General features: G+C 42.2%; 2 protein-coding genes across 5 annotated transcripts in view; both read right to left on the reverse strand.

The window, feature by feature from the left end:
* Nucleotides 1-1,061, reverse strand: part of TBC1D14 (TBC1 domain family member 14) — a 60,410-nt gene extending 59,349 nt beyond the window's left edge. Inside the window, exon 1 of one of the 2 annotated variants that reach the window (XM_030449897.1) lies at nucleotides 661-1,061. In XM_030449897.1, the coding sequence (XP_030305757.1) occupies nucleotides 661-718 (58 nt within the window). In that variant the 5' untranslated portion in view covers nucleotides 719-1,061. The remainder of the gene's footprint in view (nucleotides 1-660) is intronic. The other variant, XM_030449898.1, reaches the window with a different exon arrangement.
* Nucleotides 1,062-6,255: 5,194 nt separating this feature from the next.
* KIAA0232 (KIAA0232 ortholog) overlaps nucleotides 6,256-23,152 on the reverse strand; it is a 65,453-nt gene continuing 48,556 nt past the window's right edge. For 2 of the 3 annotated variants that reach the window (XM_030449969.1, XM_030449970.1), the window contains exons 6-9: nucleotides 19,544-22,844; nucleotides 12,094-12,175; nucleotides 9,879-9,976; nucleotides 6,256-8,990 (exon numbers count right to left, since the gene is read on the reverse strand). In XM_030449969.1, the coding sequence (XP_030305829.1) occupies nucleotides 8,811-8,990; nucleotides 9,879-9,976; nucleotides 12,094-12,175; nucleotides 19,544-22,844 (3,661 nt within the window). In that variant the 3' untranslated portion in view covers nucleotides 6,256-8,810. The remainder of the gene's footprint in view (nucleotides 8,991-9,878; nucleotides 9,977-12,093; nucleotides 12,176-19,543; nucleotides 22,845-23,152) is intronic. The other variant, XM_030449971.1, reaches the window with a different exon arrangement.

The following is a 23,152-nucleotide window of genomic DNA, read 5'->3' on the forward strand; positions in this document are numbered from 1 at the left end:
GCAGGTTACAGGAGTTTGTTTTTTTTTTCCCCCGCACCTATATTACTTAAAAATACCATAAGTCTGAGGCCACATTAAATTAGCAGCAGTGTGGGAAGAACTTCAGCTGATCTTACTCTGAGTTTTGTTTTGGTCTTTGGGAAATCCACCAGGAGACTGAAGTGGAAAGAGAGTTTGAGAGGGTTGGGTGGGGAGAGAGGGTTCCTTTTCAAGGGTGACCCAACACTGCGAAGGTTTCCTGGAAGCAAAAAGCCACCCCAAATAATTAAAAAAAATAATAAATCAAACAAAGACAAAGATAAAAAATCTTCAAAAAAACAAAAACAACCCAAGTGAAGGCTTCCCCCAAAGGTTTGAGGGAGCAACGTTCACTCTCTTCTGTGGTTTTTAAGCCACTCAGTGAAGACTCCGCCGGCAAAGAGCTGCTCCGCAAACTTTCCATGGTGGACAGAACCGGCAGAACCAGCGGGCAGAACCGGGAGCCCCTCACGGCGGGGTCCGCTCCCTCAGGTCTCGGCGCCCACTCGGTCCCCCCCGGGCTGTGCCCCTCACCCCCACAGGTGCCACCGAACACCCCCCCTATCCCCGATCCCGTCCCCGGCAGCACTCCGAACCGCCTCCCGAGGAACGGAGAGCCCTGCAGAAACTTTGGCGCCTCACCGGGGTAACGCTGCTGCTGCTGCTGCTGCCCTCCGTCGCTCTCCTCATGCTGGGCCATGCCCGAGCCGCCTCAGAGCTGCCGCGGGGTTACCAGGCGGCTGGCGGTTGCGGCGGGCGGTCCATATCGCTCTCCGATCCTCCCGGAGGAGCGGGAAGGGTTCAGCGGAGGTGAAGCAGCTCAGCACCCGTTCGCCGGCTTCCCGCTCGGCGCTGCTCGGGGCCTCCCATGGCGCCCGCCCCCACTGAGGGGACGGTGCGGGGCACACCTGGGTAAGGGCGCAGCGGCGGGAGGCTGCCTGCCGGGACGATTCGATCCCTGCGGCTCGGCGGCCTCCTCCTCCTCCCCCTCCCTCCCACTTCCCCGTCGTTCCCCCCTCCTCAGCGCAGCCCTCAGAAGCACCGCCCGCCGAGGAGGAAAACGCCTGCGCCGCGGGAGGAGGAGGAGGCGGAGGAGGGAGAAGGAGAAAGCGGCCGGAGCTGAGGGGCGGGCGCCATTTTGAATCACCTCAGCGGGGCCGCGGCGGGGATGGGGTAGGGATGGAGGATGGAGGATGGAGGATGGAGGATGGAGGGGGGGTATGGGCGGTGGGTTCAGTGACCCCCGGGAGCGGGAAGGGTTGAAGATCGGTGGGCTTTAAGGGAGAGCCCCGTGCTGGAGGGGAGATGAGGTCTCGGTACCGGGCGGATTGTGAGGTACCGGCAGCACCGGGAGACGAACGGTGCCGGGGTGCCCGGACCTGTGGGCGGGTGGCCGGCCTCCCGGTAAAGCAGTTCTGCGGTGGGACTGACCTGATGTTCCCGGTCCTTTTAAGAGGAAAACAAAATTCGGTGGTTTTATTTTTCCTCAAGTTCGGACTGTCGAAGGTTTGGGGCAGAAGGGGAAGGTGTAGTCATAGGTCTTGGACTAGCCTGAAACACCCGAAGTGGAGGGTCTGGAATAGCTCGGTTGTTGTTCTAACGTGATGTATTTCAGTGTTCTTTAATCTTAAAAGTGTACCCTTTTAGCGTTTGCATAGCTCACCTGTCCTGTATACACCTTCTCTCCACCCCCACGATGGAATTAAAGAAGTTCCCAGCAACCTGTCCTTTGCAGGAGCAGAGCTCTCACGTTTCCTTATCATCTTTGAAACTTGTTCCTTTTTTTTATTTTTTGCTCTCTAAAGGTTACAGGCATTTTGCACCCACATTCAGCCATCAGTGCTGAGAACGTGGCAAGAGAAAGTTGCCCCGTTTTAACTGGATGCATCTGACTCTCACCACCAAAAATACCCGAATTGGAAGTAATTAGTTCAATATGAAGAAGAGCAAAGCCATGATTCTTCAAGGTTGGATGTGGGAAAGTTTCAGGTGGATGAATTGTGAAAAAGGCTGAAGTAAACTTGCCTAAGGTACTTGCACACCCCCAAAAGTTGACTTTTTGCATTAGCAGTTAGCATCAATTCTGTTAAGAGATGTCTCCATCCAAGATAATGTAGTTTCTGCCTGAAAGTACTGCATATTATTATTATTATTCCTGGGTATTGGTACAAGCTGAAGGGCTGACATGTGCCTAAATGCAGTGTCACAACATGAGCTCTCACAGAAGTGCCACATGTCCTAATTACTAAAAGGAAACCGAACAGGTCCTACCAGGTACAGGAAGTATAAACACATAAATAAGTGCAAAAGGGACCTTTAGCACCTTTGCTTTTCAGCTCTGAAAAACTGAAAGCTTACCCAGAAGGAAGAAATCAAGTCTTCCTATTCTGAATACATAGGTTTTAAGAAAATCATCAAAAGCAGGATAAGGTAATTGCTCGGCGTGGTTATCAGCAATGCTCTGGCATTTGTTCAGAGCCAGGTAAACCTGTAAAACACTTAATTTTGTAAAAATTCTTGGGACAAAGTCCTTATTTTGTTCAAAGGTGTCTTGCCTGTGGTTGGTATATAGAAATGAAGCAGCCTCAAATTGGCAACTGGGCAAAAACCATCTAACTGGTCTAATAATGAGAACTAAAGAATTTTAAGTTTTTGAAAACATTTTACTTAAAAAACCCTATCATACAAACTCAGATTGATGCCAGCAGGATTTGGTAACACCAGGTTTATGGTTGCTCTGCAATAAAGCTTGAAGGGTTTGTTATGTCTTCTGTCACAGTGTTTTTTCCAAAATATACTCTGTATGAAAAAAGTAGGGGGAGTAATAGTCCTTCCTTTTGCCTTCAGAAGAAGGGAGAGTTCAGGACTAGAAATGCAAGCTTCCCTCCTGCTTCTTATGCCTGTAGATGTGGGAAATCATTCTCTGCTTACACTTCCAATTCTGTTTTGAAGCTTCAGCACTTATTCAGTTGTTGAAAGCTTGAAAGCTTTATATTTGTTTAGAAACAAGATGGGAACATCTAAGTTGAATTTTCAAACTCATCAGAAGCCAAGTATGATGTAAACAGCTTTCAAGTATGATTCAGACAGCATTTGAATTGGTTGTGCAGCTCCCTGTCCACCCTGAGGTCAGTGATCCTCTGTCATAAACTAGAGGACATCTCAGTATAATCTTTGTTTCTCTAGTTATCAAAATCTTTGTATGTTGTCAGGATAAAGCAGTTGCACACTAGCTGACCAACAGCTCCTGCCTCCATTTCCCATCACTATAACTCCAGTTAGTTGTAGGTAATGCAAGCATGAGTGCAGGTGTACTAAGGGTAGTGAAAAAGAGAAAGATCCTGACAGGATTAACTCCGGTAAGGAGAGGAGATCAGGCCAAGCTGTTTGTGTGAATTTACTTAAAACTTGTAATATATGTTAATGAATTTGTATTCATAACCAGTAAAATTCAGGGTTAAACTGAGAAAGAAGTGAGCAAAGCAGCTGAGACATGTCATTTTCCACTGGAACAAGTGATGGATAATCTGTTACAGGGTGATGGAGAAGTTCCCTCTAGAAGGTTAAGTGTTAAGAGATGAGACATTGATCTTTTTCCTCTTTGCTTTACAGAATTCTGTGTGTGGTACACTAAGCAATGCACAGGAAAAGGGAACACAATAAATTCAGGTAGAAACGAGCAGGATGATGATTTGATCAGAAACACCACTACTTCACAAGTAAATGGTGATTTTTTTCAGCAAATGGAGCTCTTCCACTGGGCTCTTCTAATTCACCAATTAATTTTGTTCCTGCAAAATTAGCATTTGCCTTCTGTGTTCCAGAGCAGTCCATGTCAACCACAGCCACCATCTGCACAGGCAGTGAAACATCTGTGCCCCAAACCATTTAATCACTTTGAGATGACTCAGGAACAGCTGGAGACCAGGCCATTTCATTCTACTAAAAGGCTGCCTCCTCCTGTAGGAACTCAAAGCAGTTAAAAGATGAGGAAAATAAAGCCAGGTTTGTAACTACCATAATTGTTAACCCTTCTGTTACCACTGGGTAAGAATTTATGTGGTTCCATTATGGTTCATGAGACAACAGCAAGAAAACAGAGCAGGAAAGGGAAGGGATTGCTCAGAATTGCAGAATCATAAGTGCCCATAAATAATTGCCAGCAAACCCTCCATGGTACTTCTGTTAGGAATTATAACTTGTCACTAAATCATACCAGAGAAGGAAACAAGGTTTTTATGCACACTGCATCATGAAAAGTTGGGATGCTGTAGCAGATTTAGTCTCTTAAGCAAGCACCACTTAAGTTACATTTCCAAAAAGCAAGGAGATTCACTCTGTAAGACAAAAGGCATTGCACCCTGTGTGTGGCAGCTTTCTTTAGGAATGTGGTAGGAAAGAAAAAGGAAGAAAAGTAGAGTAAAAATTAGGAATTGTCCAGTAGTTATGCTGAATGAAACCAAGTAATGTTCAGTTGGGCAGGTAACAGATCCAATTATTATGTCACTATGGATCTGCAGTGCTTCAGGGGATTTATTTTTGAATTGAATAAAATTCAATATTCTAGGGAAAAGGAGGAAAAACTATTTTAAAAGCATGGATACCAATTGAGACTTCTTGAAGAAGACTTTGTTGTCAAGCAGGCAAGGGCTCCAGAGTCAAAAGACTGTATGAGCTAAAACCACATCTCAGAGTAAAGGTAATTAAAAAGCAAACATCAGTACAAAAATGCCAGCAAAACTAGAGTTTTAGCAACACTTCTTCCAGAAGCACTTGCCCTACAGGAAGGCTGGCAGGTAGAAGACATGAATGTACACAGAAGTGTGTCCTCCCAATGTCCTTGGATCCCCAAGGATGAAGCAGGGCAGGAAAAAAAACATTTTACCCCCAAGTTCCTTTTTCTTGTCAGGGTGCTGCCCCACTGGCAGCTTTATTTTTCCTTTTAATCCCATCACCATCCCACAGGAGCACAGGGGGAGGCAGCTCCTGAAGCTCATAAATCATCACATATTATTATGCATTTTTTAGGCAGCTTAATGTAGAAAGCTAAAATTTTTTAGTTTAAATCTCATTTGTCCCAAACCTCTGGAGTCTTGTTGCTGCTACTTTCAGAGGTCATAAATTACCTGAGCTGTTGTATGTGGAAGGCAGATGAGAGATTCATTTGGGATAATATTTAAATGCTTTTGGCAGGAAAAGAATGTGTTACTGGTAAGGAATGTAGGAAAGTCTGGTTCTCCAGGAGCTTTCCATGTCTTTTCACCTGCTACCACCAACCAGTTGCTGCCTAGGATTTATTTATCCCTGGGTTTTGCAGGACAGAAACATTAGAATTCATTAGGACACATGGAGTGAATATGAATCCAGATACAATAATTTAAAAGATTAAATGTAATTATTAAGCTGCTTCTATAAACATGATGGAAATATGTGCCTTCTGCTGTATTGAAGAAATAATTAAAAATAACTTGTCTCTGAAAGTTCTAACCACCAAGTTTAAAGCACACAAGATAGTAATGAACTAAAATGTTCACCCAAGTGCCTTACAGAGCAACTCTTTCCCATGATTTCCCATATTTATGCCTTGTTTTCATGGCACTCCTAATCCAGGGCAGCTGCAGTCACTTCACCAAGCTGAACGTGAGCTGGTAAAAAAACCAGGTTTGTCCTTTCTCCTTTTTATAAGAAGAGTTAGGAGTGTGCATTTTCTTGTCACAGATGCAGTTTTTATCAAAGCAGAAGAAAGATCCTGGCCACTTGATGGCAAAGAACAAGCTGAAGGAGAAAGTAAGTCTGATATTTTAGATCCCACACAATATAACAATCATTTGGCTGTTTTGCCAGAGGGGTTCTGTGTTTGCTTGGGTTTTAATTTTTAAAATTAATTTTTTTTAAAGAGGTCTCACATTCTCCAGAGTGCCATTAGAAATCAGTTATTGGAATGAGAGTTTTCCAATGAAAATTGGAATTGGAATGAGAAATTTTCTGATTTTTGGAATCAGACTTTATACAGAAATAATGAATTCCAGGGCCATGCTTATTCTCTTTGTCTCTTTAGAAGAAAACATGCAGTGTATTTAATTTTCCTGCATTGTACTGAGAAAGAATAAAAAAAATAGATTAAAAAATGAGAGCAGTGGAGTCCCAAATTAGGTACCTTATGCTGTCTCTGGAATGTTTAATGCTGCACCTACGTTACACACCTCAGCCCAAGAAAATGAACACCAGCACACACCATCCAACTGTCCTTTTATATTTTTATTGGGTGTTAAGTAACTCCACAAGAAAACAAAATCAGTTACTCTGGTGTACGTGAAATCAGAACAATACAACCACTTGAAGCAAAAAGTAGAAACAAATTTCAGCCCAGGAATGGAAAACTGATACTTCAGTGCTATGGATATGCAACGCGCTTCATACCACAGTGCGGTTCAGCGTTTGCCAACCTTGAATGCTTTTGTTGTAGTTGTAGTTGTTGGTTGTTGTTGTTGTTGTGTGTGTTTCTATCCATACAGAAAAACTAAAAACCACACTTCAACTCTCACCGAAAGCTTTAGAGCTTTAAACTATGAAAACAAGGAAAGACAAATCTGTTATTGCCCAAGCTCAATGTACAGGTTTTATTTTCCCCAAAGGTGCTGGAATTATTACGTGCCACAATGTAACTTAGAAGCAACACCTTTGTTCTTTTTTTTTTTTTTTCTTTTTTCCGAGCCCTTTCTCACCAAAGAAGCAGCTCTAGCCAAAATTAACTGAGCTGAAGCTTGTGTTTGAAATATGTCCATTTGGTCATTCCACTCATCACAGTAGTGATTTGAAGAATTTGTGTGTAAAGTTCTCTTTGACTTTCATGTTACAGTTAACTAGTTCTCAGTGCAGGTGCTAAACAACCTCTCTCAAGGAAGCTCCAGAAGAAGGTAAAATATATAAAAATCTATCCAAAGTCTGCAAATAAATTAAGGAAAGAAACTGTAAAGTGTCAAAAGATTGGTTGTATGAATACAAACCCTAAAACGTAACCTAAGAGGAGGATCAAAGTCCTTGGGTCAGGACAAACCAAGCCAATTTTAAGCAAGGATCTCAACAAAAAGCATTGCACAAAGAGTGGGCTTGGTTTTCCAGCCACGTTTCAATTCTTACTCTTCTCAATTAAAATAAAGGCAACAAAACTCAAGTTAACTCAAGAAACCTTTCTAGCACAGAACATATTTCAAAGGCAGTTCAGCTCACGTTCCCAACAGGTAATGGTTCTCATGGAGGTTTATTGCCTGACAAAATGAATGGTTAAGCTTTTCAAGTCAGTTATTGGGCTTTCTGCACTTCCTGATGTTACAGCCATGCTGCTATTGTATAGACTAGTTAGTTGTTGTCCTTGAAAACTATGAGTTGGTACAAACTTAGAATCTTTAGTTCTGCAAATATTGCTCCTCCTGGCTTATACATTTTTGCATAATGTGTTAAAAAAAGCACAAGGAGTTGAGAAGTCTTGTACAGATGCAACTCGACGATGTATTGACTAAGTTAACAAAATAAAATTGAAAAGCAAGTCACAGAAAGCAACAATCACTACTGCAATCACACATGTAATGCTGGAAGTCATCACTGTCCCTACCCCCACCCACCACACACGTAACTTGCCCCACACATTCTCTCAGAGACACGAAATGAACTACGAGGTCTAATAATTACAGCCACAACAGAGCTAACTGCAGCAGCCACAGGATTTCTTTCAAGTGAAGCACTGAACCCTTTGCATTTAAAACACTGAACACTCTGAGCATTTTTAGATTCAGTCATTCAGGCTCAAGTCTGGTAGAGGATGCTTTTGCAGGTTACACAAATGCCATCATCTGCAACAAGACAACATTCTCATTACAAAATTCACAACAATCCACACATCACCCCAGTGGTTTATGATTTTTTTTTTTTTTTTTTGGTGTTACTTTTGAAAACTTCTGCCTTAACGTTGGCAAGTTGCTAAAAAGGACAAAAAAAAAAAAAAAAAAAAAAAAAAAAAAAAAGGGAAAAAAAAAATAAATCCACCACCCCACATTGCCTCCATACCTACAAAAAATCCTTGGCTTCTCCAGTTAGCAAGAATACAAACCACGGTATCCTCAGTGTTGGTTTGTGGGAGGGGGGGGAATCATAGGATAGAAAACACAGTTTCTGTAAGTCTCTAAAGCACAACCCTGTTGTTCCTACTTCAAAGTTATGAGATTTACTGGATGAAGACTGGACAAGTCATTCATGCTTTGTCTCCTGCGCTCAGAAAGGCACTGATAGATTACAGTGTTAAGTATTTATCTCCCAGTTCTTAAAGAACAAAGCCTAATGTGCAGAAAGCTGAAGTCTCTGAATAGCAGAAGTAGTTGTAGACACTGCAATGCTAAGAAGATCTCAGTAGTGGTAGGGCTACAGTTACGAATGAAAATAACTGCAATTAAGATGCAAAAAAGCAGTGGTACTACTAAGACAAGCACATGCACATCCATTCTTGATTTGACAACACAATCTAGTCTAGTTCAAATAGCCAAGAATTTAACAGGTTTGTTTTTTTCGTTTTTTTTTTTTTTTTTTTTCTTTTTTTTTTGGAAAAAAAAAATCTTCCAACAGGACAGCTGTGTCCTCATCTATAAAATAAGCAAGAAGAGAAAGATAAATACACATCTGAATCCATTAACTGAAGAGGAAACTCAAGTTGTTGTTTTAGAGCTACAGACCCTCCAAAGAAGGATTAAGTTTTCCATCTCATGTTACTTTGAAACCATCTGTTCTACTCTGCAGTTTATTTAGAGTTGAGTTCGAGAAAAAAGCTCCTCCTCACACGGATCAGCCCATTCACTTCCACCTTCTGAAGCTGAGTCTTCAGAGCTGGAGCTATCACTGGAGTAGATCTTCTTCCTGAAGCCATTTGGTTTTGCCTCAGCATTTATATCATCTGCACATCTTGCTTCATAAACAGAGGAAACCTAAGGAGTTAAACTGACAGTGTTGATGGGGAACAATAAAAAACCCACTTGCTTTTTTGTTTTCTGAGCTGGGAGGTTAAACACTTGTTGTTCAAAAAAGATCTCAGAATTAACAGGGACAAAGTCCTTCATTTTCCTGAGCCCACTCTGTCAAAAGGACTGCAGAACAGCAGAAAAAAAAATAAAAATGAGGCCTTTGTTACCTTTCCCTATTCCTTCATTTTGGGATTTGCACAGCAAGAGGATCAGAAGTGAACTCAGCAAGCACCAATGTCACAGCTCATGTTAGAAAATTACTGTAGGTGTCATCTCTAAAATCTGATATTAAACATCAGGAAAACACAGCACAGATCTGGCTAAACTTCAGGCAAACCCAGTGCATGTCCCCTGAATCAGTAAAGCTGTAGCAAGCATGTCACAGTGTGAATTGAAGTGCTCATCACTATCAAGTTTCCAAGTGTATCAGTTAACTCAAAGCTCTTCCCTAGATGAAACGAGGAGGGGTTTGTTTGTAAGCAGGACAGAATGCAGCACACATCATGTTTACACCTTTAGTTCTGCTTCAGAGTGCACATCAGCCCACTCTGTGCTCACTGAAATCAGAAGTGGAGGAAAAACAGACTGACAACACAGACAAGAAAAAGCAGAGTGTTCCCAGAGGAAGCTGAGTTTGCTTAACTACTGGGAGTACAACAGTGAGGAGTGTTCAGCAGAATGCTCAGGATACAGAAAAGAAACACAAAGAAAGGAAAAGAAAAGTTTTGAAGATTTTTCACAGGAATTTCGTGTGAGGCCAGACTGAAAACTGATGACAGGGCAGAGGTGGTGGCACCTTTTCCAAAGAAACAGAAAAAAAAACCTCCTCCCCCAACCCAGTGACACACTTACCATATTAAAATCTAAAAGATGTTCATCATCATTGGATATTTCCTTTACATCTGCAAATTCTCCTACACCATTCTCTCCCTTGGCATTTGTATAACACTCTTACATTGTGATTGTGGGGGTGTTTCACAGGAAAAAGGAAGGAAAAAAAAAAAACAGAATTGAAGAACACTGTTATGTACATTTAGCCAAAATGAAATCATCTAGAGAAAGTATTCTTGAAATTCACACTCTAAGCCATAAAAACTCTGAGCTTGTGGAGGATTTTATGGTTTGACATCTTTAAAGAAACAAACGTTATGGAAACATCATCAGATCTTACCTGGATAACCAAATAATAATAACAACAAAAGAAGTATCTGCTCAGCTAATGGAAACATCTACAATTGTAAGGTACAAGAAGTATTACACTTTTATTATGAATTTTTTCAATTCTGATACTGCCTGGTGTTTAAATTGCTGCTGTTTCTACACCCACATAAACCACAGAACAGTGCTCTGCCTGCCTGAAGCTCAGAACCAGAGCTGACACGAGTGGCTGTGATTTCTACTTACCAGAGTGAAATTCCAAATACTCTATCACCAGGTATTTACATCTCTGGGTCACATCCAGCAATTTCCATATATTAAAAATACCCATACAGAAAACTCTGCAGCTAAAGATTTGTGAAATAATAACATTAGCTCTGAGGATAAAGCTCTCTAGTTTAATGAAAATTAGTCTAAAAAGAGGAAATCCTGGAACTGTTCTACTTTGTAGAAATTTTGCCACTCTACCAGGCTGGTTCTGCACCCCCCAGGGTTTTATAGTGGATATTCTGCCTTCCTCTGAGACAGTTCTGCAGTTCCCCAGCAGATGTCAGCAGAAAGATGTCACAGTTCACCCAGGAACCCAAGAACTAACCCTGCCAAGCACATCCTGGGGAGTGTCAGCCACTGCATTTGCTACTGCACCAACAAAACCTCTGCAGTTATCACTGCTGGGGGAAAAAAGCTTTACAAAAAGACACTATTTCTACTTTTTCAATGCTGAAGTGTTCGGTTTTTTTCTTTTATGGGAGCAGTCCAGGAGGCAAACCCAAATCTCATGGGCATCAATCAGTTCTCTTGCACTGTGCAAACATCAATACAGGAGGGAAGAAGTGAAGATGTTCCTGAAAGGAACCCACTGTCCTGAGCACCAAAGGAAGGGCATTTGGGCACCAAGAACACTGCTCAGGTTGTTTTACTTTCATTTGCACTCCAGAAACAGCTCAGTAATAATTACTGCTGCTCTCCTCCCAGCTTCTGAAGGAACCAGGTCTCTGATAAATGTTTCTTACACTCAGGCTGTCGATTAGGTGTAGAGAATGTTCTTACTTAGTTTCTCTACATTGGTATGCAGACAGAAAAAAGCTGCCTGGATTCCTGCATGTCCACTAAAAACCTGGGCTTGGGCCAGCTGTCCAACACCAGAGATTCCTGGGAGGCAGCAGAGGATGCTGGAAGCACACCTGCTCCTGCTTGTGAGCAGCATGGCTGGGCTGTGTGGGACAAAAACCTTCCCAGACTGTCACTGGGAAAGGAATGGCCAAGAGGCAAATCCCTCTCCTTCCCAGCTTCAGAGAAATTCCACACGTTCACTGAATAGCTGGCATGTCAGTGCTGCAAAGCCATCAAAGGTACTTCACGTTTTCTTGTAAAATTAGCTACCAAGTAAAAACGTTTCAACCTGAATGATACTAAAATGTAAGAGAGTGTTTTCAGAGACAGGTAATTAATATTCTATTTACTTCATCCCACTAAACTTGCATAAATGTCAAGACTTTTTTTAAAAGCACTTTCATTTAAAAACCTGGAGACCTCCCACAAATCCTAGAATCCTCGAATTGGCTGGGTTGGAAGGGACCTCAGAGATCATCGAGTCCAACCCTTGATCCACTCCCGCTGCAGTTCCCAGCCCATGGCACTCAGTGCCACATCCAGGCTCTTTGGAAAGATCTCCAGACACGGAGAATCCACTACTTCCCTGGGCAGCCCATTCCAATAATTCAGATGTTACCTGAGGGATCCCAGCTGCCTCTCAGGTAGAGATTTTATTGTGGCAGTTTGCTATTATTTTTTTTTTGTAAAATACAGATGGCATTTCCAATTCCCCTCCAACAATTCCATTCCCTAAGAGCACTTGATTCCAATAGGGATGTAAGAGGGAGGGAGTTCAGACAGGCAGAGCTCTTACCTTCACACTGGGATGCAGGAAAAAGGGGAGAATAGAGGGCCTTTTCCCACCAGCACTGCTTTTCCTGGCTGCCACTCATCCTCTGCAGATTAGTATTCAATACAGGAAAGGGTTTAGACAATCATCATGCTTTGTTTTTTCTTTTTTTTTTTTTCTTAATGCCATAAATAACATACTTACATGGAAAGGAGGAAACTGCTATTACAACCCATTCGTTAGGGCTGAGAGGTCACAGTGTTCAATTTCTGGTATTAATGGCCAAGGACTGTCAAACTACCATAAAACATTTATTATCTGAACTCTGATACTCAATCTGAGTGCCAGGCAGGGGCTCACACTTTGCCAATACAGAGCTGTACAAATCCAGAACAAAAAGAGGAATCCCAGCCCTACCCTGTAGGATCTAAGTACAAAGAGAGAGCAGAAAGGTACCTAAGAGATTGAAAATACAACAACACAGCATTGGTCAACATGTGAAACAGTGCAGTGGCAAATAAAACAGGAAAGAAAGCAAACAGAACAGGAAAGAAAGCAAATAAAAAGACTCAAAATTCAATATTTGAAGTCTGAAAGGGTGAAATTAGCAGTGTCCAGCCATGGGGTGACATAAAATGAATCTAGAGAATTAATGGGTAAGCACGAGGAAAAACTGGTTATGAGGATTATTAATCATTTGTCTTTATGATAAAAATAATCTCAATCCACTCACTGAAGATGCCTAAACACTCCTCCCCTTATTTTTATGCTAATTTATATTTACCAGGGCCCTTTCTTTGTAAAAACTGATGGACATGGCTAAAATACCAAGGACCTGTCACACAGACATGTCCCTGGTTTTACTGCTGATCTGTGGCAATCCCAGGAACCTCCAAAAGAAGATGAGAGCTTTTAACACAGCTGTAGATTTAAAAAAACCACCTCTAGTTCAAAGAGCTACTAAAAATCATTAACAAACGAGGGTCAGCACTGAGTTTCCATCCAGCTTTCTCCTCTGCAACCCTGAGAACATGGAAAATTACCCATTAGCCTCCTTTTGCCCCTCTTTTGTAGAAAAAAGAATCTAAACCTAACAATCATTAAATAAGAAGTCCTTCCCAAACCAAAGAAGCAGCACAAGAGTGTTTGTATTCATTCAGAAGCCTCTGCCAGATCCCCCAGAATCCTGCTGGAATGAATACTGACATTATCCACGCTGCTTTCCTCTTGTTACACTCAAGAATGGTCCTTTTGGAGCCACTCTCCTAAAGCTCAAACCCCCAACTCTGCAAAAGGGAGCTCTCAGGAAGTGAAACAAACTGTATTTTTAAAAAAGGTTAAAAAAAAAAAAAGAAGAAAGATAAAAATGCAAGCTCCAAAACTCTGTGCAAGGGCAGAGTCTGGGTGATCCTGTAGGGTCCCTGACATATTTTCAGTGAAAGTTGAGAATGAGGTGATTGCTAAATAGGTTTTAAGAGTATAAAACCTATATAATAGGTTTTATATAAATATATAAAATATATATTATATATATAAATATAAATATAGTATAAAGTCTAGGCTCTGCTCTCTCTGTTCATTTGTCACTGACTTCTTGAGCCATATCTGTCTTCCCTGGGTACCTGATGGACTGAAAGCAGGATCTGATCATTTGGGATGGGACTCAATAGGTTCATGGCTGCTTTGACTTTTAAATGACAGGTTTCTGTGTTCTTTTTGATAGGGATTTCAGAGCAGGGATTTCATTTCTTACAAATAGCTGCATTTCCAACTAAATTCAACCATGGAAGTGTCAACACTGCTGCTGACTACAGACAGAGGCATCTCAGCTCTGCAGACACAAAGCTTCATGAACTTCACAGCTGGTGGGACCTGCTCTCCTCCCTGCACATCTGAGCAGCAGGAGGAACCACAGGGGGCTACAAGCAAAGGCAGCTGGATTCTGAAAAGGTGTGACAGACCCCAGGGTGCTTGTTTCCTGGGACAGTCACCACCAGAGCCTTCAGATCTGCTGCAGGATGGCACCTGTGTCCTCCCCACCACCCTCTGCTTCAACAGCAGAAGAGGTAGAGGAAGGCAGAACCATCCCTTACAATTATACACTGTTATCATGAATTTCTGAAAATTAAAGGCTCACAGAATGGTTTGGGTTGGAAGGGACCTTAAAGCTCATCCAGTCCCAACCCCCTGCATGGGCAGGGACACCTCCCACCAGCCCAGGTTGCTCCAAGCCCCATCCAACCTTCAACACAACCACATCAAAAAGTTGTATTAAACTGTAAGTACAACTGAACCTGCTCTGAAACCCCTGCCTATCAAAAAGAACACAGAAACCTGTCATTTAAAAGTCAAAGCAGCCATGAACTTATTGAGCCCCATCCCAAATGCTCAGATCCTGCTTTCAGTCCATCAGGTACCCAGGGAAGACAGATATGGCTCAAGAAGTCAGTGACAAATGAACAAAGAGAGCAGAGCCTAGACTTTATACTCTTAAAACCTATTTAGCAATCACCTAATTCTCAACTTTCACTGAAAATATGTCAGGGACCCTACAGGATCACCAAGATTCTGCCCTTGCACAAAGCTGGAACCAACAACAATGCACTTTTCCTACACTCCAAATCACTTCAAGACACGATATCCACAGCCACCCTAAATATAACTAAGCCTCACAGTGAGCTTGTTTTCAAGTTGGAATTCTTTTTTTTTCAACTTCTCTTGCTGTGATTTAAGGGCATCCCATTGACTTCCTTGCTGTGAGACCCCAGGACAAGCACAGCCTTCTCCTTATCTCCTTATCATGAACATGGCTCTGCCAAACTGCTGGCTTCCTCTTCTTGGGTTCTTATTTACAGGTGCTGATTTATGCTCAGCTTATGATCTGTGGGAAGACCCTTTTCTGTTTCACATCATTTTCATGCTGTGTTTGTAGAGGTTTGGGTTTTAATTCTTTTATTATTTTTTTATTTCTTCAGAAGAATGTACTTCTCCCAGCTGGATTAAATTTTACTTTTCACACCATTTCTCCAGTTTAACAACCTTTTGATTTTCATTCTTTTTTTAATTTTAATTTTGCCCTTGCTTTGTTTTTTTATTTTAATTCTGTCAGGTCTAACTGCAGACTTTCTCAAGCTGACATCATCTGGGATTTTCATAAACATGTGTTTTACTCCCCAGACTTGAAAATTCATTTATCATCTCCCTCTCTCCTCCAGTGAGTCACTGACTTTTACTTTGAGTGTGCAATCTTTTTGCTAAACTAGTGCTTAAAACCCTTCTCACCTTCTCATGCCTCCATGCCCCTTACTGGTTAAAACATTCATTTAGGGAATTTAAGAGACCCACTGGGAATGCCAGAGGTCCCATTTTCCTCTTTAAAAAGATGGAAATGTGTTTGCTTTTTATATATGTTCTACCTTCTGCATGTTCTCAAGTATTCTGCTGATCTGTTTCCAAACCAGATGCTGCTCCTCATATTTAGCTGAATATTCTTAAGACCACCTGAAACACTGTCATTTATCTGTGCTACTCCTTTAATTGCCTTCCCACCAACAATTCAAACAACAAAAAAGCCCAAACACTAAACAGCACTTTTTTGACATTACCTTTTCATAGCTTTCCCAGTTTGCTGGTTCTGTCTCTCAGAAATATCCTTCAGTCATTTTTTTCTATTTCTGATTTACCTCTAGGACTTTCAGGAGAACCAAAACATTTATTTAATTGCTTTTCTTTATACCTTAGAGATTTTTCCTCTGGATTTTTATACTGTTGTTTGTGAGCTACATCTTTTTTGAAGTCCCTCTCCTACAAGATACTTTCATCCTTCAAAATCTCAGCAAATTAATGTCTTGCTGACTAGAAAATTAGAGCTCTTTGTAGGTGTTTTCATCATCTACCACGAGCAGCACACATCAAGAACCATCTGGACCAACCTTTTCTCAGACGGGCCCAAAGATACTTTTAAGAAATGTTTTAAAAAATGATTTTTAAAAAAATCTTTGCTGTGGATGACTCTTGTGTGCTCTTAAATGGTTTCCCCACTTGGTTCTCCTGCTTTTTTAGGCATAAAGCACTGAATTTTGCCTCCCTCTTCTCTCTTCTTCCCTCCACTACTGACTTCAGACCCCAGAAGGCACTGCCCTTCCTCTCCTGACAAGTCACACACCGAGAGTCAACCAAAGCTTTGCCTCACCCAATCTCACAGTTCCACTGAGTAAGGAGATCCATAAAATCACATTAAAATCCCCAAATGCATCATCCTGGGCTCATTCAGACCTCTGAAGTTTGGTACTGACCCCCAAAAACCCCAGAAATCCCTTTATCCAAGTCAAGATCTCAAGAACATCAGCATACTCAGGGCACTCTCAGTGGATCAGAGCCCATCTCAAACTGGTTGGCACACCCAGAGACCATTAACTGATCCAGACTGGGTATCTACCCAAGACTCCATGGCTCAATGGTCCAAATGGAGGAAAAAGGATTGCACTTCAGGAGGCATTTTGTTGTTGTATTGCTTAGGGGGTGTTATTTGGTGGTTTGTAGTTTTATATCTTAATTTTTTAAAAACATCTTAACCCTAGGTATAAAATTATCATCCACTCTTTAAGAGCTTTTACAGCAAATTCCTTCTCCAAAGTGCTCAATGAAAAGAGGGAGGAAACTGAAGCAGAATCTCCTCCTGTCTTATAAGCAGGATGTATTCAAAGGTTTGTGTTTGCCAGGAATATAATCCAGGTTTATTCAATATAATTCAGGTTTATTCAATATAATTCAGGTTTATGTGATGGGAAATAGAAGGTTTCACTATGACACTGTGGTCTGTAAGTATTTTCACACCCATTATTTCTACAAAAATACTGGAGGTACCTCAGAACACAACTCAAACTTTATGTTAGATAGCAGTGAGTTAAACAATAACTTTAATTTTTTATTGCAAGACAGTCAAAGGATGCACAGAAGTTTCATTTTCAAGAAATCCTTTACAAATGTTGCTCTATCCTAATCAGTCAATTCCATAGCTTCTGCTTAAGTGAAGAGTTCTTTTATCTCATGCACCTGCATGGGGGGGTGTCCAGGAAGAATGCTTCTCCTAAACCATTCTAATTCTAGGTATTTCATGTTGATTTTGTTTAATGCTCATGAAAATAAATAATATATCACTCTTTAATGAACACAGCTGCATGCCATGCACTCTTCCTGCACACAATATATAATTATCATCTTTACTGATTAAAGTTTGCTTCAAAACCAACATATTAGATTTGGTTTAATGCATAAAAAGAAAATAAATCTCTTCTTTTACAGACTTAGCTGCAACAATAAATTGATATAAATGTTCTCAAGCCAAAAAGCCTCTTCAGATGCACTCTAATGGCCCAGTCTGAGGCTGGGCTGTAACCTGGCTCCTCAAACACCCTAGGAAGAGGTTAACTGCAAACCACATTTTCAACTTCTCAGTGGCTTAGAATTTTGAAGCTATGAAAACACCTGCAGAATCACAGGACCTGAGCAAGGAAGCAGCTTTTGTTTTCCTCTTGCACTAAGGAACTTAAAAAGAAAATACAACACCAAAAGCACTATGGAACACCAAAGGGTTGGGTTTTTTTTCCCCAGGTCTCATAGCTACCCTAAACTATGGAACCACTAAAGTTAGAGCAGACTGGGATGAATCAGTGGTTGGAGTAAAGATGAGAATAAACACCCCCATGGAGCACTAAGCATTCAGAATGGAGGTTTGGAAAGGGCTGGAAGGAACTTCAGATCCTTGCTGTCACAAATTATTATTCCATTTGCTCATTCATTATGTCCTCCAGCACAATTAGATTGGGTTCTGCTTTACTCCTGGTAAAAAAAAAAGGTCATGCCAGAAGCTGTTCTAACTTAGGCTGAGCTTAATTTTTTTGGTGACTCCTTTTGCAAGGCCTGGAACAGACCCAGAGACTTCCCAGTCTTGAGGAAAGCTTTTGAGCAACTTCATTGCCAGCAACTTAAGAGAGCTGAAGGAACCAAGATGTTTAGAAAGGGCCTTCACAAGTCACAGATCTGCTTCTCTTGTGCAAACAGCAGACATCGACTTAATGATGCCAGAAAAAGGAGCTGCAGTAGCAATTAATTTCAAGAAGGATGAGAAACAAACAGGGACAAAGGGAGAAAAGGAACTCTTAAGGTTAGATTTGGTTTTAGCAAGAAAAATATTAGCTTTCCCATGCAAGAATTAGTGTTTCCAGGTTGTAATGGAGGAGCAGACGATCAGGAAATACAAGCTGGGTGCAGCTCTTCAGGTGAAAATGAAGAAAATCCCTCTTCATGTACATAACCCCTGCTGAGTGTGTGGAAGAGGAGGCTGAAGAGGAAAAGAAGATTTCAGATCCAACTCAGAACTATCCAGACAACATTTCTGGGTTGTCCACAGAACTAAATGATCTGAGAGTAGAGCAGAACAGGACTGGTTCAGTTGGAAGGTTCAGCTGCCTGACCCAAAATGACAGTGTTATTAAGAAGCTTCCTGATGTCCACCTGACACCTCCCCTGGCACAGCTCTGAACATGTCCTGTCACTGGATCCCCAGAAGAGGATCAGCACCTCCCTCTCCACTTCCCCTCCTCAGGAAGCTCTAGAGGGCAATGGGATATTTTGGGCAGGAAGGGGCTTTTTTGCCTTGAAAACTCTGAGCTTAACCTGTGGTTCCATCAGGCCTCCTTACAGTGCTGTGACAGTGACTGAGCTTCTACATCCAGGATTTTTTTCTTTTTGTGCCTAACCCAATGAGAGAACACTTTTAATTCCCAGGCAATTAATCTTCTCTACAACCCCTTTTTTTCCTCAAGCTCACATCCAAGAATTCAACTTCCCACTTGGCAGAAACTGGAAGTCATATTGGAGAGCCTGACTTCAGCTCTTCCTCTTCAAAACTTTAATTTGTGTTTGAATCAAACCCAGCAACATCTCAGTACTCAAACCTTCTGCCCGTTTTAACACATCACACGTAAATCAGAGAAGCTAAAAACCTAAGGTCAACAGATTTTTCAAGTCCCATGAGTGTATGCATGCAGGTATTTTTAAAGGTATGCAAGATGACACCGTAATGCCTGAAAATTGTAAATTTTGCACAGAATCACAGCATGGTTTGAGGCTCAAAGGTGATGCTGGAGGTCACCATGTCCAGCTGCTCAAGCTGGGCCAGCACAAGCAGGTTGCCCAGGACCATGTTCAGGTGTCTTTGGGAATATCTGCAAGGATGGAGACTCTACAACCTTCCTGGCCAACCTCTGCCAGCACTAGGCCACCCTCCCAGCAAAAAAAAAAAATAAAATTATCCTTGCATTCAGATGGGACTCTCCAGTGTTTCTACAAAACTCTTATTATTTTTCTAGACAACTACACAGTGAGAAATACTGAACTTGAGTGCTCACATGACCAATTGCTGACTATCAGCTGCCAGCTGCAAATTCCATAATTTTATAGAGCCACATACCTCTTCCAGCTCTGCTGAGGAAGCAGGATTCTCCTCGTAGGCAGGGAAGTGGCACCCTGCTTTACAGCTGCAGAACCTGCCCGTCTCCTCCCGGGGCTCCACTATTCTGCAGTTCACTTTAGAGCTCTCCACGGCCCTCCCATCCGCAGATTCCTTCATACTGCATTCCAAACAGGGATCTTGGTTCCCTACCGCCAACATCCCGGCCGACTCTTCTTGGGAATCCAGTGATGTCTGGGCACTCTTCTCCATCCCAGACTTTTTTAATCTGGGGAGGAATTTTCCAGATTCCAGCTCCGATTTCCCATAATAATGCCCTTCTTTTTCTGCGTCTTCTTCCAGAGGTTTGAGATCCGCCTGGGGATCCTCAAACACATCTACTTGAGAAGGGACAGCAAGACCTCCCTCGTCTTTTTCCGACTCGAATTCCGACTCACTCCCACCACCTGGGGACAGTTCGGATGCAGAAATGGGGCGGAAGTGAGTCCTGGGAGAGATCCTTATGGCCCTGTACTGCGTCCGATCGACACCGCAGATCCTGGGGTGCAGAACCTCGCTGTCTGAATCCGAGCACAGGATCGACTTGGGTTTAAAACTGGGGCTGAAAGATGCAATTCCTTCTGGCTCAAAGGAACACTCGACATGAAGAACTTGTGAGAAGGGATTGTTCAGGTCAAAGGAAGAGAAGGAGTACTCAAGCCCCGGTTCTTCGACTTGAAAGTTGCCACAAGCTCCCAGGAAGTCTTCATGGAAGATAAAAGAAAACCCCTTGTTTAATCCGTTATCTCCGCTCTTGGACTGCTCGTTCTGCTCGAAGGATACAAAGGGCCTCCAGAACTGCCTGTGCCCAGGGGCAAAGCTGTTCCCTGGAGTCATAAAAACATCTGTCCCAGCTATTGTCACCACGTCAGAAGCTGCACACTGTAGCAAGCTCCCTTTGGAGTGCCCAGGTGGCACCACTGCCCATTCTCCATCACTGTTAAACGTTTTGAGCTCCCCGTAGACACCACCCAGGATAAATGAGTTTTCTTTATCCTGGTTAACATCCCAAGGTTTTGATGGTGTAGTATAGTCACCACCATCTACTTTTGATAAATCATTGGAGACAAAGGCTCTCTTCTCTAAATTCTCCTTCTGACCTTCCCAAAGGTGATACTCTGATCTCTGCACTGCTTTATTGGGCTCCTGGAGGGTTTCAACTTTTGCTTCTGTATCCAAACAGCAGCAATAGTTACTTACATCAGTTGAAAACAACTCATCTTCTATTCCTTCTATTTCTACCATGGCTGCAGAATTTCTGTCTGTCATATTTGTCCAAATATCTTTAATAACCCCTGAGCTGTAGCCATCTCCACGTGGACTGCTTTCACTACACCCCTGTGTAGCTTCATAGTCTTTACTTTCTGCTTTTTGTTCTAACTGAATACCACAGACAGATTCTAGCTTAGATTTTTTTTTGAAAACCAAAGCGGGCATCTCTCCTAAAGTTCTAGCTTGTTGCTGGCAGGTTTCTTCTGGCAAAAAATCTAGAATTTCTTCATCTACATAACTCGAAGACACTCTAGGAACTACATAATTAATATCCTCTGCGTTGAACTGCGTGGATTCTTCATACGGAATATTTAAAGTCTCATTGTCTGAACGTGTTTCTTCTGAGTGTGACCACGGACTACAGGTTCTTGTTGAAAGATTGGAACAGTGTTCATTTTCATCAAAGGCACTATTTTTGGTCCATATCAGCAACCTAGACTGTGTTTTCCCAAGAATATTAGCAGTGCTACTAGAATCTGCGTTTTCATTTCCCAAGCTGAGTGTTTCAAAAGAAAACGGTAAAACAGAGTTACTGCATTGCACTTCAAACACTGAAAAACAAGAGTTTATACCAGACCCTTCATTAATATCTGAAAAGAGCTCTTGATTGCCAGCAAGCACGTGTGAATTAAGCACTGTGCTGTCTAAGATGGGGGAGAATCTGATCGGAGAATCTCCTCCGAAACTTTCCCCATCTGCATCACCAGAACTAGAAGATGAACAGCACTCCCAAAATTGAGCTAAATTACTAAGGTCTTGCAAGAACCACCCTTCAGCACCAACAGAGCTGGTCGAATCTGTCCATATTGCACTTTCCCCTTGCAGCTCCATTCCATCTAACACTATGCAACATTCTGCCTCAAAATCAGTTTTCTCTTTACTCTTCTGTCGAATCATATTTAAAATCCGACTCTCCCCTTGCATCGTATCTGAGGCACCAGGATCCAACATGGATTGATCAATATCCACTTCATAGAAGTGTGTTAGTTCTGACAGATGAACATCATCTAAATACTTGTCGTCCTCTGGTTGAGAACATAGTGAGGTCCCAGCGAGGTCAATCTCCTCGTTTAGAACTGCAGGCATTTCTACAAAGTGACCATCTATGAAAGTACCTGCTGCGAGGTATGTTTTATGAATATTATTGTTGCTAATACAAAGACCATGCACTGATTCAGACAACTCTTCCACAGCCTCTGGGGTCACCCCACAGAGATCTCCTCGGTTGCGGTACGTAGTCTCCAGCTTGCTTTTCCTGCTGAGGGGAACAAAGTACTCTGTAATGGGCTCCGTGTACCACAAGGGTTCTTCTTTGTATTCCTTTTCATTCCTGCTGTCTAAATACAAATCTTTGCCATCGCTGCCACCAGCTTCTTTCCTTCCAATTTCTTTTAGTGGCCTCTTCCCTCTCTTGCAGAGCTGTTTGATGGAGCCGCTGCTGCAGCTGCTGCTGCTTCCACTGGGGACTTTTCTGTCAGCCTTCTCCCCACATTTCACTGAAATCCTGCTCTGCCCGCTGCGCCCCTTTTTGCTGCGAACCTCCCTCGTTTTGTGCCTGACTTTGATGCACTTTGTTGATGCTTTGTATTCACCTTGATTACCACTAGAGCTGGAGCCAGCCTCACTGGAGCCAGATGACCAGGAGCGAGGACGCATCTTTCCTTCGGGCTTGTGGCGGACTTGCTTTTTGTACAGAACAGGCTTCTCTTCAAGGGTGTTGTTACTGAACTTGTTTTCTTTCTCATTTTTACTTTTCTTCTGTTGGGTTCTCTCCTGTACAGTGGCAGATCCTTTGTTGTTGCTTCTGTCTTTATTTACTTCACTTTCGCTGTTGCAGTCCTTTGGAGAAGATGTGTCTGTGCTCGTTGGTGGAGCAGTGGATGAAGATGAGGAGCTAGAGTAAGAGCATACTTTGGATTTATTCCATACAGTCATAATTTCCTGCAGGCAAACTGGCTTTTCAGAAAGAGGAGGAAATGCTTCATAGTACCTGAGAGCAAAACAAAAAGGTGACACATTCAGACTGCAGAACTTCAGACTGAAACTCCCATCACAAGGTTACCCATCTAACTTGGCCAAAAGATCTCATCTGCTCTACATGTGCACATGCCACCCGTGGCACTCTGTCTGAATGATAACCAAAGGGAGATTGAGATAAGCTTTTGAATTAATTCTATTAATAGGTTTAAAAATATACTGCCAACTAAAACAAACCCATTTTTAGGGAGTACTAAACCTCACTGTAGACAGAAGCTGTGGATGCTTTAAGGAGTGAAGGCCTGACTCCAGATTTATTAG

This window comes from Calypte anna, chromosome 4A (assembly GCF_003957555.1).
Source record: "Calypte anna isolate BGI_N300 chromosome 4A, bCalAnn1_v1.p, whole genome shotgun sequence".
Taxonomy (NCBI): domain Eukaryota; kingdom Metazoa; phylum Chordata; class Aves; order Apodiformes; family Trochilidae; genus Calypte; species Calypte anna.